The 16,140-nt window shown below is 39.4% G+C and overlaps 1 protein-coding gene and 1 long non-coding RNA gene across 3 annotated transcripts; one reads left to right on the top strand and one right to left on the bottom strand.

The window, feature by feature from the left end:
- The first annotated feature begins 2,849 nt into the window (after window positions 1–2,849).
- LOC130499981 (uncharacterized) lies at window positions 2,850–12,592 on the top strand. Of its 2 annotated transcripts, XR_008938843.1 has the most exons (4): window positions 2,850–3,778; window positions 3,892–8,258; window positions 8,372–12,060; window positions 12,329–12,592. It is a non-coding gene; the product is annotated as an uncharacterized LOC130499981 (long non-coding RNA). The 2 variants fall into 2 exon arrangements; XR_008938842.1 differs by having other exon boundaries at window positions 3,892–12,060.
- Window positions 12,583–14,081, bottom strand: LOC108826483 (protein DMR6-LIKE OXYGENASE 2). The gene is made up of 3 exons (XM_018599861.2): window positions 13,821–14,081; window positions 13,056–13,625; window positions 12,583–12,967 (listed from the first exon to the last, which is right to left on the bottom strand). The coding sequence occupies exons 1-3, from the start codon at window positions 14,046–14,048 to the stop codon at window positions 12,710–12,712; spliced, it is 1,056 nt and encodes a 351-aa protein (XP_018455363.1). The 5' UTR covers window positions 14,049–14,081; the 3' UTR covers window positions 12,583–12,709.
- Window positions 14,082–16,140: the final 2,059 nt, after the last annotated feature.

The raw sequence follows: 16,140 nt of genomic DNA, 5'->3' as shown, positions 1-16,140 counted from the left end.
AAATCAATTTCCTCTTCGTCTAGAGCATTAAATATCCTATTTAAGGAACTAGAAGACTGATACGTAAGAACACGGACCCCTACAGGTTCCTCGCCGGCGGCAAACATCATATCGGGTAAAGGGCCCACATCTCCGTCGTCTGGTTCCTCCGGAAAATCTACAAGCCGTGCGGACACCATGGTGGAGCTTCGGAATAGGATGACCCTGCAACAGCTTCAGCTCCGTACTCTCCGCCAGTAAAAAAAAAGAAACTCTTGAATCTTCAATTTCGTACTCTAATAATTGAGTTGAGAGGCTGTTTGCATGAATTCTGAAAATAAACCAAAAAATCTGGTTTCAAGAGACATGATATCAATTACGTGGTTTATTTGTCTAGCCTCTCATCATTACCCTAGCATGCTACGGATAGTAGGGTCCCAGGTTGTATAGACTACTATTACTAGCATATAGGGCTACTCTGGTAATAATAGAAAGTCGAACAGTAGAATACCATTCTCCTAATTTCTATTAGTTCTGTGTCTATCTACTGCAATTGCCCTATAAAATAAGTACTCATACGATGCTAGGTTTACATTATAAACTAAATATAAGCTATAAAATACTTATAGCTTATATTTTAATAAATTAAATTCTTTTAAATAGTTAAGTGGAAATTTAAACATCTGTTGATTTAATATATTTAGATACATTTTTATTTTGTAATCACCATATAATTCCATGAATATAAGTTATTATTTAATTATACTATATAAATAAAATACTTTGAACTATATGTATTATATATGTGCTTCCCATCAAATATCTGGTCTGGATCCGCCACTGTATGCGGTATGTGGCGGCCTGGGATGAAAAAGAGGAAACCCTAGATAAAATTTCGAAATATTAGAAGTTTTCTTAAAAATCTCTCTCGCTGGAACATGCACTCGGATTGCTCCACTCGATTGGGAACAATCACTACGTACTGTTCTGCATGAAATAACCAGATTGCACTGTTTTCTGTCTCTTTTACTCTAACTGGTCCATTTCCTCTATCCAGTGCAACTCTAGATCTATAATAACTCGAAAAAGTTTAGAGAAACTCGATAAAGACTCAAAATCAATTAGAAAACAATACAAGATGTCTAAAACACCAATATATCAAGACTACAATTTGTGAATTGAACTTAAATGTTGCTACTGAAAGCAGAGTACGGAAAGTCACATTAGGTGAGTGAGATGAAATGCTGATTTGGCTTGGCCAAAAAAATGAAACAAGTTTGGTCCATGAAGGATCCTTAAAGACCAGGAAGGTAGAGAGTTGTATTTTTTTTTGTGCACGGTAGAGAGTTATATCTAGAAGCCAAAATGTTGATATATATGCTTTGAATCTGTTTTGGCCTTTAACACTAGACATCACAGCGATCTGGCTTCCTGGCCAGTGATTCAGGTGTCACTCACTCCTATATGAGTCGTGATACTACGCTTGGTCACCTTATTGAGGCTAAGCCTTCGAGTTCATAGCGATGAGGTTTTAGACGCGGAATACTCTTATATATATATATATATATATCTTGTATTCTTGTTGTTGAGAATTATGGTTATGAATTCGGTTTATTTGGTTAATGAGCTGTACCCCTTTAGGTTTGTCTTATTCTACAGAAAAGCAAAGAGAGAGATGCTTAGAATATTCTCTTGGGTGAGAGTAGAGACAATGTGTTGTAACATAGTCTTCACCTATATATAAAGGTGTAGACTTTAGGAGAAGTTAACAAGAACGAGAGTGAGAACAAAAGGGTAGAAAGAGGGCAGCTTGAGAATACCTTGTATTGGTGACAATCTCTAGTGGATTCCGGGCAAGGTCCCGGCGAGATGTAGTGACCCGTTTATGGGCGCAAACTCGTTAAACTCTCGTGTGCACATTTATCTTTCTTGTTGATTGTGTTCTGTTCTTGGTGTCTTTCATTCCGTGTGTTAGTGTGTGTCTTCACAAAGAGCATAACAAGCAAAATGCTCTAGTGTAGATCATGGAGTTCTCTACAAATTGGTATCAGAGCCCAGGTTATGGGTTAAAGCTTGTGTCTTTCATAAGAATGGCGGAGAAGCTTGACGGTAGAGACGGTTTCACGTTTTGGAAGGAAGGTGTTTGCTCAGGAGAGGCTGTAAGGTCTGAGGAAGTAAAAGAAGAACAGAAAGTTTCAGGATCTGGAGAAATATAGATCTGAGTTAAGATTCATGAAGAAAGGTATAATCTTTGCAAGAAAGATGCATCCTTTTGTAAGAAAGTTGCAATCTTTGTTAAGAAAGGTGCCACCTTTATCCCAAGGTGTCGCAAGGAAGAGCTTGGAGTTAAGTTCTTGAAACCAGAGGCAAAGTGAAGCGGTTTGTTTCAGAGACATGGGGTTCCACAGAGGTTTTGAGTTTTCTGTCAGAGTTTCAGTTGGTCCTCAAGAGCATATGGACACAGGTCAGAGGTGGAGACGCTGTTGCGTCTATGGCTTTGTCAGGTTGATAAGGGTGATGATAAGGAGCTCTTACGAGCAGGGCCGGCCCTGAGAATTTGGGGGCTTGAAACAAAATGAAATTTGGGGGCCAATACATTACATTATAAAAAGAAAAAGAACGGCAGGAATCGACAAAAGAAAACACGTTTCCATTTTTTTTTTTACTTTGTGGATATTTGTTCTTTTTGATTTATTGGGCTGTTATATTAATATTTTCTTTAGCCCAATAGCCAAGTTTGTGTGATCTTATGTTAAATATTTTTTTTTATCTAATGTACATTGGATTTTTTTTTAAATGGGGGCCTACAGAAAATGGAGGCCTAAGACAAATGTTTCAATGGGCTTGGCCCAAGGCCGCCCCTGCTTACGAGTCAACTGAACAGGTCTCGACGGAAGTTGCAGAGAAGCTGATCGTGTTTCGTCTTGGTTTCACTGTAGAGGAAATCAAAAGAGGTGGAAGGAGGTACACGTCCCGCCGAGATTTTGAGAGCGACGAGGTCCATCCATCTCGGAAGACGACGGTAGGGAGCTTCGGTTCGCCGGAGAGGAACGTCGGTGCTCGACGTGTTCAGCCTTTGTCACCGTCAATCTCAGGTCATAGTGATATGGGCTTTGGACCTGGATGTTTCTATTTGGGCCTGTATGTTTTGAGGCAGAAATATTAACAGGAGTTGGGTCATTCTCCGGTGGAAGTAAAGCTCTAAGACGTGTTTCTTCTCATTTTCTTGCTTCGGAGAAGTGTAAGCTTAGCAGCAAGATAGAGAAAGTCCAGCGACTGGTGTGAATATGGTTCTCTTGGTGAATACTACACAAAGAGATGAAGTGGTGAAAAAACCAGATTTTCTTCAATGAGAAGAGAGAAACAGAGGGTTCTCGAGATACTTCTCATGGTGGTTTTTCTTTATAAGGGTATCTTTGATGAAGTTTTCTCTTGCTCAATGGAAGGAGCAGCTAGTAGTTGCTGTTAGTAGCGTCAGAGGTGAAGAGGATTAGAAGTAAATCTGGTCCAAGACAGAGAAGAAACTGGTGAAGGAAAGAGTATCAAGTCCAAACGAGTCTCTTTCCCGTGAGTGACACTGGCTTTCTTCCACGGATTGAAGTCTGATGATGAAGACTTCCATGTTTCCTTCGGTGAAGACAAGAAGCATATTCTGTAGAAGAGACAAGAACAGAGTATCTTTGCTCTGAATAATACTTTTCTCCTTGAGTAAAATGGTTCGATTACATCATCTATTTAACATGACAAGAAGAACAATCTAGACTAAAGATAAGGACAGCTAAGGCTGCCAGCTAGAAAGGTATCAGTCCTCCTCTCCAACGGATAGGAGCGCATCAAATTGGTTGCCAATCCTTACCGTACTCTTTTGTTTTTGCTCTGCTTGAGACCGTTGTCTTTGACTCTGTTTTGCAGGCTTTGCAGCATCTTGGAGTTGGGCTTGAGGCATCCGAAGGCCCACTAATGCTGCATCACTTACACTCCCCCTCAAACTTGAGGTGGGAGGAACTCCAACACCAAGTTTGAACCTCAAGTCACTGAACTCACGCTTAGGTAGGGACTTAGTAAAGATGTCAGCCAATTGTTGAGCAGAGGGAATGTGCCGAGTTTCTATCAATCCAAGTGCAACTTGTTCCCTGATGTAGTGAAAGTCGGTATCAAAGTGCTTGGATCGATTATGCAGAGCAGGATTAGTACTGAGATAGACAGCAGAAAGGTTGTCACAGCGGAGCACCATTGAGTTGGGCTGAGACACTCCAATATCACGCAGCAAGAAGGAAATCCAAGTAGTTTCCTGAGCTGTAGAACAGAGGGCTCTATATTCGGCTTCAGTAGAGGATCTAGACACAGTCGCTTGACGTTTTGCAGACCAAGATATCAAGTTAGGACCCAACATAGTACAGAAACCAGTGGTAGACCGTCTTGTTTCTCGACAACCAGCCCAGTCACTATCACAGTATGCTGATAGTGTTAACCCTGTATCTTTCTTGATATGAAGACCCAGATGAACCGTACCTTTAATATACCGGAGAATCCTCTTCAAGAGCCTAAAGTCTACTAGAGTAGGCGCATGCATCCGTTGACAAACGAGGTTCACAGCATATTGGATATCAGGTCTTGATATCGTCAAGTACTGAAGCTTTCCAGCTAGGCTTCGATAATATGTAGGGTCAGTGAACAGCTCAGAGGGTGAATCATCGATCTTTGATGGCAAAGGGGTAGGCATTGGGTTGCAGTCTGTCATTGCAGCTTGATGCAATATCTCTTTTGCATATGCTTGTTGATGAAGAAAGATTCCCCCTGAATACTGCTCCATCTCTACACCAAGAAAGTATTTAGGTGGACCAAGATCCTTCATAGAAAATCTTGTATTCAACGCAGACGACAACTCAGCTAGAAGCTTCTCATCACTGCCAGTTAAGAGAATGTCATCGACGTAGAGTAAGAGTACCAATGACTTTCGATCATGATGGTAGGTGAACAGAGAAGGATCAGATCTGCAGCAGACAAAACCAAACTCAAGGAGGAAACTGCTAAAAGTATCAAACCAAGCCCGTGGGGCCTGTCTAAGACCATACAAAGCTTTGGTTAGACAGCAGACATGATCTGGCCTATTCGGATCCACAAAGCCATCAGGTTGAAACATATACACAGGTTCAGACAATTCTCCATGAAGAAATGCACTTGACACATCCAACTGCTTAATAGGCCAGTCTCTTGCAGTTGCAACATTGAGCATGACTCTGATAGTGGCAGTTCTCACGACGGGACTAAACGTCTCGAGATAATCAACTCCTTCTTCTTGTTGATTACCACGAGCAACAAGGCGTGACTTAAGCTGCTTGACCGTCCCATCTGGATTCAACTTCACTGTGTGTACCCAACCACTTGATAGAACATTCATGTCAGGAGTTCTTGGAATCAAGGTCCAAGTGTTGAGAATATGGACTTTTGTGATCTCTTCTGTAACTGAATTGTTCCAACCGGGATGTGCCATAGCCTCATTTATGTTCCAACCGGGATGTGGCACCTCAGGAACAAATTTGGAAGACAACAGAGCATAGCGAGAGTTAGGCTTGGAGATTCCTGACTTTGCACGAGTCCTCATAGCATGAACATTTTGATCTGGCAGAACAGGGACCACTTGTTGCTGAACGTGAACAGGAGATATAGGTGGAGAAGCTACATCCTGATGATCCACTACCACTCCAGGAGGTGGAGTTGGTGGGAGAGGAACAGTAGGAAGAAGCTTTGGTATAGAAGTAGCTGGTTCCTGTTCTGGTGTAGACGTAGCAGACTGCCATGCTTTAAGGAGTCGTGTCTCATATCTAGGCACCAGTGACTTATACTGCTCCTTAAACGGGAAGAGTTCTTCATCAAAGATGACGTGCCTTGATATATAGACTCGTCCTGTGGGTGGGTATAAACATCTATAGCCCTTGTACTGAGAGCTATAACCAAGAAACACACACTGCAACGATCTTGGCTCAAGCTTGTGCTCAGTAACATCTCTGAGACAAGGGTAACACGCAGATCCAAAACTCCGGAGGTGAGAGTAGTCAGGCTTATGCTTCAGCAACATTTTGATGGGACTCTTAGCTTCATTTGTCACGCGAGGAAGATAGTTGCTGAGGTAAGAGGCCGTGTGAAAAGCTTCAACCCAGTAGTGGAGCGGAAGGTGACTCTGAAACATCATAGAGAGACCAAGCTCTATGATGTGTCTGTGTTTACGTTCTGCCATACCGTTTTGTTGTGGCGTATGAGGACATGAAACTTGATGCTTAATGCCTGAGTCTACTAGATGTTGCTTTAGTTTGTTGTTGATAAACTCACCACCACCATCCGTTTGAAGGATTTTAATCTTTGTTGAGTACTGATTCTCCACTAGTTTTTGAAACCCAACAAAGATAGAATAAAACTCTGCTTTATTACTCAACGGGTAGAACCAACTATAACGGGAGAATTCGTCTACAAAGATTGCATAATAACGAAACCCCTGATTTGAAACAACCGGAGAGGGACCCCAGAGATCACAGTGGATACATCCTAGAGGTTCAGAAACTAAAGAAGTTGAAACAGAAAACTGCAGTCTGCTACTCTTGCTCATCTGACACGGCTGACAGAGAGACTTCTTGTTGCTCTTATTCATGATGATTGCCTTGCTGCTTTGAAGTTGTTGAGGAGTCTTAGAGTTCGTGTGTCCTAATCTTGAGTGCCAAACCTCCTCTGATGCAGAGACTTGTCTGTTCGAGAAGAGAACCTCAAACTCATTGCTCTTCAACTGATATAACCCTTTACTTCGAGGCCCTTTGGCTATCACTCGCTGATTCGGTATATCAATCACATAGACATGGTTAACATCAAAATAAACTCCACATGGATAATCATCACACAGCTTAGACACATATAGCAGAGATTTCTTAATATCCGGACAAACAAGAACTTCATTCAAAGTAATAGTACCTGCAGGAATTGTGATAGCCGCAGAACCAACATGACTGATAGGAAGGAAGGCTCCATCACCAACCATTATTGTGTCTTGACCCTCATACGGATGAGCTGTCTGAAGGTTTTGAGCTGATGCAGTGACATGAGCAGATGCACCGGAGTTTGGATACCACTCTCGTGAAGGCTCCTCACCATGGCGCTCCAAGTTATAAGCTGCAGGTTGATAGTTGTTATCAAACCTGTTGTAACACTTCAACGCTGTGTGACCTTGACGTCCACAGATCTGACAGACTTGGCGCCCTTGAGCAGAGTTAGGTGGTGCTTGATGTTGAACAAAGCCACGACCACGAGAAGTGTATCCACCTCTGCCTCTATAAGGCGACCTTCCACGTCCTCTGTAGTTAGGGTTGTAGCTTGGAGCAGACGTCTTGGCTTCTGGATTGACATCAGTGCGCTGAGTGTTATACGCCATGTGAGGTGAGACGGTAGTGTTGTCTTCATACGACTTCAGCTTGGACTCAATGCCTTGAACTTCAGACACCACATCATTGAACGTTGGCTGAGGAAACTTCGACAGAGAGCTCTGTATGACGGTGGTAATAGGATCGTACTCACGCCCTAACCCATTCAGAAAGCCAAATATCTTCATTGATTCTTCAACAGGCTTACCAATGGAGCTTAGTGAGTCACACAGAGTTTTGAACTCACGGCTGTAGACTGCAAGCGTCTTGCCTTTGCTCGACAGAACCTGGAGGTTTCTGCGAAGCGTAAACTCCCGAGACAGAGAGCTTTTGTTGAAGTTTTCAGCCAGAGACAACCAAATATCACGAGCCGTGTTCAAGTTATGAACATGACCCAACACTTCTTCAGAGAGCGTTCCAAACAACAAAGACTTCACGAGCTGATCCGTACAGAACCAAAACTCGAACAGAGGGTTAGCCTCTTGAGTAGCAACTTCATTGTTCACAACGGTACGAGTGGGCTCCGGTGGCGTGACACCACCGTTAACAAAACCGATAAGCTTCTGACTTGAGAGGAGGGACTCGAACTGCGTCTTCCATAGAAGATAGTTGGAGTCCTTGAGCTTGAGGGTAACAGAGCTGACAACATGGATCTTACTAGGAAAAGGATAAGGATTGACAGGATCGGCCATAGCTACCCGTTAAGGTTTCTATAGCTCTGATACCATGTAGAAGAGACAAGAACAGAGTATCTTTGCTCTGAATAATACTTTTCTCCTTGAGTAAAATGGTTCGATTACATCATCTATTTAACATGACAAGGAGAACAATCTATACTAAAGATAAGGACAGCAAAGGCTGCCAGCTAGAAAGGTATCAGTCCTCCTCTCCAACGGATAGGAGCGCATCAAATTGGTTGCCAATCCTTACCGTACTCTTTTGTTTTTGCTCTGCTTGAGACCGTTGTCTTTGACTCTGTTTTGCAGGCTTTGCAGCATCTTGGAGTTGGGCTTGAGGCATCCGAAGGCCCACTAATGCTGCATCACTTACATATTCGAGATGCTACAGAGAGAAAGATTATATCTTGATGCAGGAAGAAAGAGATGTGTTGTAAGACCACTCTTGGTGAGCATCAAAGAGTTTCTACAGTGGTGATCATGAAAGCAGTTGTCGTTCAGTATTGGAGTAACCTGCAAGAGGATGGTGTTTGGTGGAGATTTCTCACCGGTTAAAGTTGGTCTCTGGTACAAGAAAGGCATGAGCTCAGGTTATGTGGCTCAAGGCATGTAATCAGGATCAAAGCATCATCTTGAAGACTCAAGCCTTGGAGATATTTAATCTACATTAGCTGCAATCACATGGTAAATTTGTGATGCTTATGCTGGTGTTTTCTGTTCTGCTCATGTTCTGCAATTTTGAAAGGAATTGAAAGCTTGTTGGAACACATTGGTATCTACTGATTTTGCAAGGGATTGGCCAAGATTCAGTGATGAGGTTTTCAGTCTGTGTCTTTTGGTTAAATCAGTGTGGTAAATCAGATTTGGTTGGTGTTCAAGTTTAACTGTTATTTCAGCCGGTTAATCATAGATTCTTGGGACTAATTAAGGGATGCCTTAGAACCTTGAATCTTATGATTTCTTATGGCTATCTTGAGTTTTCAGAAGGGGTTTTCTGGATTCGGTTTAAAGCAAGCTGCAGAATTGTTATGAGGGAAGTCAGATATGCTGTTGGGTTAAAGACAGGGTAAAGGTTAATGAAAACTTCAGTGGTTGGTTCAGATTTGAGTAAAGATCTGATGCAGTGTAATTGTTACTGGGTTATCAGTTTCTTGTGAGTTTCATTACAAAGTTTCAAGAGTGCTTTAAGGGCATGGTGAAGGCATGTTTAAACAAGGAAATGATCATGGTTTGTATCGAAAGTCTTCCTGATAATGAGTGTTAGGCGGCGTGTCTTGTTAAGTGTTAACAACGGTACAAGCTGGTGTTCAAGGTGATCTGTTTGAACAGGGTAATGAAAAGGGTAATCTCAAGATGCTGGAACAGTAACAGGCTGCGGTAAATCAGAGACAGAGTTGTATCAGAAGATGCTGGTAAAACAAGAAAAATCTGAGAAGTCTTCAAGTAGTTATGATCAAGTTCAGAAGAAGATCATCAGGGCATTCATTGGTTCAAGATTGTTTCAGGTTGTGTGGAACGTGGCTGATGAGTTTTGTTTGGTTTTCTTAAGGCTGACTGTGTTGAAACAAGAATTGTTTTGTTGAGACAAAGATGAAACAGTGAGAGCTTCAGTGTAAGCTGGGAGTTCGAGATCATGTTTCAAACAGAGCTGTATTAAAGGGATGGTGGTAAAACTTTAGGTTTGATACAGTTTTGTGTTTAGTGTAAGTGTGTAACACAAGAGGGTGTTTGGTGTAACACTGATCAAGTTTTACACGAATCTGAGAAAACAAGAAGCTGTAGTCTCAAGTGGAGTTAGCAAGGTTGCTGGCGGTTCTAACAAGACTGAAGAAGTCTGAAATTGTTTCATAAATGGCTGAGCTTGATGGTTTGAATACTCAAGTTTTGGTGTTTTGTGGATAGTAATCTGGCCATGGAAAGAACAAGTAAGGTCACAGCGAAGTTTTCTGTCACGGAAACAGTGGCGACGTACAATTTCTTTCAACATCAGAAGGAGGAGTACATGGTGTAACCAATGGTTTACGCTGGAGCCATTTCAGCAGTGATTTATGAAAGAAATGAGCTTGTAAGGGTTCATTTATGGACTGATCTTTAGGAGTTAGAAGTAAAGGGATCTCCAAATACGTGGTCGTTGAGAGCAAGGTGATATGTCACATACTGTGATATTGTGTGCTCCAAGAAGAAGTCTTATGCAAGAATCTGGTGGGTGAACAAGAAGGTTTTACTAAAGTTTTGAAGCTAAGTCTAAGAGACAAGATGGGTCTCAAGCGACTGTGTTATTCAGGTGGAGTTACTGATATTTTGTACACAGTATGGTATCTAGTAATTCTCGAGAGAAATTAGTAAAGAAAGTTTATTCTCTAAGAGCGATGTAAATCACTGAAAGAGGGAATACTTTGGTTCTTGTGGAGATCATTGCAACAGAAAAAAGCTTAGGGAAGATTACATGTGGGAATCAAAAGCATGTACAATGAATTGGAGAAGCCATTTGGAGAAGACAAGTGGCTGGGTTTTCTGAGTTTTGTAAGAAGTTCAGATAAGTGAGTTTGAGATGAAGGGTTTTCTCTGAAGATAACAAAGAGATTTCAAGAAGTGGGGAGAGACATGAATCAATTGTGCCTGGTATGTCTCATGTATACTTCGTTGAAAGATGTTGTCTGTTCACGGAGACAGGTGGAGTTCATCTCTGATGGGTTTAGGCAACAGAGTGTGTTCCAAGAAACAGAAGACAAGTTGCTGGGTTATTTGGTGATAAGGACTAGTTTACATCTAGCTTATCAAGTGCATTATCATTTGAAGATATCTTCTCAAGTAAACTTTTGCAAGACATGCAAGTGGAGCTTCCAGTTTCATTGGCACAGTGAAATGAGCTGATGAGAAGATGATGGTTTTTTGGTTAAGTCCAGAATGGGAATGATGCAAGTACCAAGTAGTTGTGGAGTCTACATGTAAGTGAAGGTTCTACTGGGTTATTCGTCAGCTGAAAGTGTCATCATAAGATCCGGATTTGATGTAGTGGCTGCGTAGAAGTTTGAAAGGGTGCTCGTAGTGTTTAAAATCTGCTGGTGGAAGTTCTGATGAAAAACAGAACAGTTGAACAAAGTCTTGTTCAGGATTGGCTTGTTAGTCAAGTCACTGTAAATGTTTATCTCAGGTTATGCTGTGATTGCTAACTGGTTGTTGAGATCATTTACGAGGCTGAATCAAAGGGCTTCTGCGTTTTTTTGAAGCAAAGGTGATTCTGATTTATTTTGTAGTTGATTCAAGGAGCTGGAGAGCGTAAAAGCTAGCAAGTGGGAATCAAGGCTACAAAAATTTATGTATCTGTCAACCATTAAGCTTGAAGTATGGCTGTCGCGAAAGCCATTGAGGAGGAGATTGGTTGAAAGTGAGCAGTTCAAGAAGAACAAGAACTTGCTGAGAGTTTCAAGACAGTGAAGCTCAAGGAATCCGGGACCTGGAAGCTAGAGATGTGTGAAGAATTCAAAACCAAGGTGGAGATTGAAACCGTCTCTACCGTCAAGCTTCTCCGCCATTCTTATGAAAGACACAAGCTTTAACCCATAACCTGGGCTCTGATACTAATTTGTAGAGAACTCCATGATCTACACTAGAGCATTTTGCTTGTTATGCTCTTTGTGAAGACACACACTAACACACGAAATGAAAGACACCAAGAACAGAACACAATCAACAAGAAAGATAAATGTGCACACGAGAGTTTAACGAGTTCGCGCCCATAACCGGGTCACTACATCTCGCCGGGACCTTGCCCGGAATCCACTAGAGATTGTCACCAATACAAGGTATTCTCAAGCTGCCCCCTTTCTACCCTTTTGTTCTCACTCTCGTTCTTGTTAACTTCTCCTAAAGTCTACACCTATATATTTGTGATCATATTGGAGTTAATCACATTTGTGATCTGAAATCGAATCTAGTAATGAAATCTCTCTTTGTCTGTAAACATAGCAAATTTGGTGAACACGTTAAATCTGTGTGTAGTACTCCCTCTGTTTTTAAAAGATGTATGTTCTAGAAAAAAATTTTATTTCAAAAAGATATATTTTTTATATTTTCAATGTAATTTTTGTCAACTAATTATGAATAATTGTGAATCTCAAAAACATTAATTGCATTTCTTGAAATCTTATTGGTTTAGAAATATATGAAATATAAAATAACAAAAAACTATGCACTAATAAGTAAGTTTTAATATGTTTTATTAAAAAGTGTGAAAATCTCAAAACATCTTATTTAAAAACAGAGGGAGTATTACTTTATCACGTTTATTCATTTTTTCTTTCATTTATTCATTTCTTTCCGCATTGTCCTTCTCAGTCTGTGTTAACACAAAGCCTTGCTGAGAGTAAGAACTTTGATAGAATCTCAGGAATGAGATAGGCATGCTAAATATGAAGAGTCTTGGACTCTTGGGTCAAGTCACAATATTATATGGACAGCCAGTGTCTGCATAAGATTTGGTTAATAAGAAGTTGATATTGAGACAAAACAAATGAAGAACAGTTTGTTTTATTTAATAATTAAATAGATTGAATTAACATTCATGAGAATATAGGGGAAATAAAATGAAACTGCAACACAGGTGGACATTCTTGTTTCGGTCATGACAGCTTCTAAACTATAGTCTTAGGTTTTGGAAGCTTTGAACAAGTCAATACAGCTCTCAGTAGCAAGTGCTCTGTCCCAAAACTTTTCATAATACTCAGCATATTTAAAGCTTCTGTAAACAGCAGGAGACTCTTCTTCCTCATTAATCAGCTCTTGTTGTGGGCCAACCACGGCCTCTAAAGAAGGACAGTAGAATGTCGGTATGGATATCCGCTCCTTGTCGCTGTTCACAACCGCTCTGTGTAGCACACTCTTGTATTTGTCATTGCTGATAACCTGAGAGGAGAATCAACCACATAAACTTAACACAATGACGGTGAAGAATTAAACATATGAAAATTTCAATTTGTTTTCTCCCAAGTACCTGCATTTGGTCACCCATGTTGACAATAAAAGTGTTGGGAACAGGACGAACAGCGATCCATTTACCATCTTTAAAGACTTGCAAACCAGACACTTCATCTTGAAGAAGAACAGTGATCAAGTTTGGATCTTTGTGTCCGGGAAGTCCGAAAGTTAGATCGGGTTGAGGACAGGGTGGATAGTAGTTTAAGGCCATGTGTTGGCCGTGCTTGCCTAATGTATTGCTTACACTGTCTTTCGCAAGGCCTAGGCTCTCTGAGATTGCCTCAAGAAGTACCAGGACCAAGGCTCTAACGCTTGTGGCATATTCAGCTGTGACTTCTCTGAATGAGACTGGACTCGAAGGCCATTCGTTGACGAAATCTTCGATAGGAAGGCAATGGAGTCGGAGGAAATCTCTCCAGTTAGAGACTTTCTCTGAACCAACGTTGAAACTTGTGGAGAGTCTCGTTGTCTTCTTTGTATCCGCAGAGTAGTGCTTAACTCTTTCGCTCTCTGGCTGCCGGAAAAACTCTCTCGCCACAGTCATCATTCTTTCGATTGTTTTCTCTGGCACCCCATGGTTTTTGATCTGGAAAAAAAAATTGAAATAATATTTTTAACTCAACGAAACAGTGTGTCTTCTATTAGGACAACAAATATCACAGTGTCTTGTAATAGAACATAGTAAACTGGAGAAAAAATTTGTAATGCGGTAAAACAGAGAAAGTTCCAGTTAAAATGAAGTGCAGTGCAATGAAGCAGGGTGAATTAAGCATGGAGTTGCCTGGAAGAAGCCATAAGAAGCGCATGCAAGAGAAAACTGCTGGATTATGTCGGCTCGATTGGGTCCATGGAGTTCCTGGAGATCGATGAGAGGGATGGATTCACCCGAAGTTTCAATTTCGGACAGATTTGGACGGTCAGAGATTGGTCGGACATAGTTTGAAGGGACGTGATCAACGATGGAGGCGATGTCAGATACGAGAAGCTTGGATGTTGCAGAAGCTTCCATGGTTGGGGACAGTGATTGATATGAAATCTGAAGTGAGAGATATATAGAGAGAGATGTTATCATATGTAATCCCGCATGTCATATATATAGGCCATGTTCGTTTCGTGATCTGGACGCGGCATCCAGATGCAGATGCGGACCGATGTTCGTTTGATGCGAAATAGGAGGTTAATCGAGTTTTCCTGCCAAAATCCGAGAATCAAATTTTCCGAGACTTAATTAAATATTTTGTCTAAAAGTCATTTGAGTTTGATGTTATCATTGTTGTAAAACATGAAAATATACTTTAGTGTTTATTATTGTTACTTTATAATGTTATAAATCATGAAAAATTGAATTTGATATTTATTTTTATTTATGTCTATTTTATATGCAGTTAAACAAAACTTTTTACAGGTTAATATATGAAAATTTAATTTTTTTCTTTTAAATGAAAAATTGAATTTAATGTTCATTTTTATTTATCTCGATTTTATTTGTAGTTAAATATATTTTTCTACAAGTTAGTTTCACTTTTAGATATAGTTATATATATGTTTAGACCAAAAAGAAAGATAAGGAGTTTTTGGTCATTTGACATAAAACTCATCCAGATTCAAAAATACAGAATACAAAACGAACAAAACTGCATCTAGATACAGTTTCCAGACGCATGATCTAAAATTTACAGAATCACGAACGAACGACATCTGATTGCTGCATCCAATTACTGCTTACAGATACCACGTCTGGAATTCTCATCCAGTTCACGAAACGAACAGGGCCATACAGGAATAGAAGTATGTTCTCTTTTTTCATCAACAAAAAGTATGTACGACATGCACGACACGCTGTTTAACGTCTTGGTTTTCTGAGACGCTTTACATTATCAAATTAGAAACTGTTGACACGTTTTATTGACGGACCAAACGACACGTTCAACCTTATCAAATAGTATAATAAAAAAAGGAAGGATACTAGTCAAAAGAAGAAATTTTTTTTTCAAACAAAGACTAAAATATTTTTTTTATAGAAAATCTGACAACCTTTATGTTTACTAGGAAACGAATCCGCACATTAGCGCAAAAATTCAGTTTTTTTACTAAAATTTATATTGATATATTTAATAATTATATTTATTTATATTTACATAAAATTTTATTTTTGTTTCATTTTGGTAGTGAATATATTAGTTAAAATAAAAAAGTTTGATAACTTAAGAATGCGAATTTAAAATATATGTAACAATTGCTACAGAATTGTCTGTTGAATTTAGAGAAAAAAATAGATATACATTTTTATTAAGAAATCTATACACATTTTAATGATACAAAATTGAAATGGTTGATCACCAAAAATTACAATAAGTGATCACCAAATGTTGCAATGGTTGATATCACCAAAAATTACAAAGAATGTTCACCAAATGTTGCAAAAGGTTGATCTTCAAAGTTTGTAACTGCTCATAAAAATAGTTGTAAATTTTCATCAAAACAATTGCAATATTTCATTGAAATGGTATTTTTAACGACTGCATTGATATAGAATTCAACTAACAAAGAGTTTCGAGAACAATAAGAAATTATTTTTGAAATATTCTCTTAAATCTCCACAATTAAATGACCAATCTTTAGTTTTGTCTAAATATGACTATTTTGTTCAAACTGTTGAATTTGAACAATATGTAAGATTACTTTGGTACTATATGTTAGCAGACATTTTTTGAAAGGGGAGATTTATTGATTTCGATAGTTTAAAATTATTTTGAATTTTATTGAAAGAGGAATTTTATCTTATAATACAATAAAATGGTGTATCAAAAATTTAATTTAAGAGAATTCTGAAATTTGACTTTGGAAAAAGATGTTGTACAAATTGTATTATATATAGTTTATAAATAATATTTTTATAAGATGCCACCGTTCAAGTAAAAAGCAGTTTATAAATAAAAAGGATATAATATTATTTCTTTTGATAAATCCTATCGACTAATATGTTCGGCCCCGAAAAAAATATATTTAGTGCTATATAGTGGAGTAGTCTGAAAGTGTACCGCACTACTTAACCCGAGTTTTGAATACCTTCTGATTAATATCATGAAACGGATCGATCA

Source organism: Raphanus sativus, chromosome 9 (genome assembly GCF_000801105.2).
Source record: "Raphanus sativus cultivar WK10039 chromosome 9, ASM80110v3, whole genome shotgun sequence".
In the NCBI taxonomy this organism is placed as follows: Eukaryota; Viridiplantae; Streptophyta; class Magnoliopsida; order Brassicales; family Brassicaceae; genus Raphanus; species Raphanus sativus.
This window is presented reverse-complemented; position numbering and strand designations above follow the sequence as displayed.

Excerpts from the sequence above, each read along its gene's own strand:
- LOC108826483 (XM_018599861.2), bottom strand. The coding sequence starts at position 14,048 with ATGGAAGCTTCTGCAACATCCAAGCTTCTCGTATCTGACATCGCCTCC. Across the intron at positions 13,626-13,820 it reads CTTCTTATGGCTTCTTCCAG|ATCAAAAACCATGGGGTGCC; the intron begins GCAACTCCATGC and ends TTTTTTTTCCAG. Across the intron at positions 12,968-13,055 it reads ACATGGGTGACCAAATGCAG|GTTATCAGCAATGACAAATA; the intron begins GTACTTGGGAGA and ends TTCTCCTCTCAG.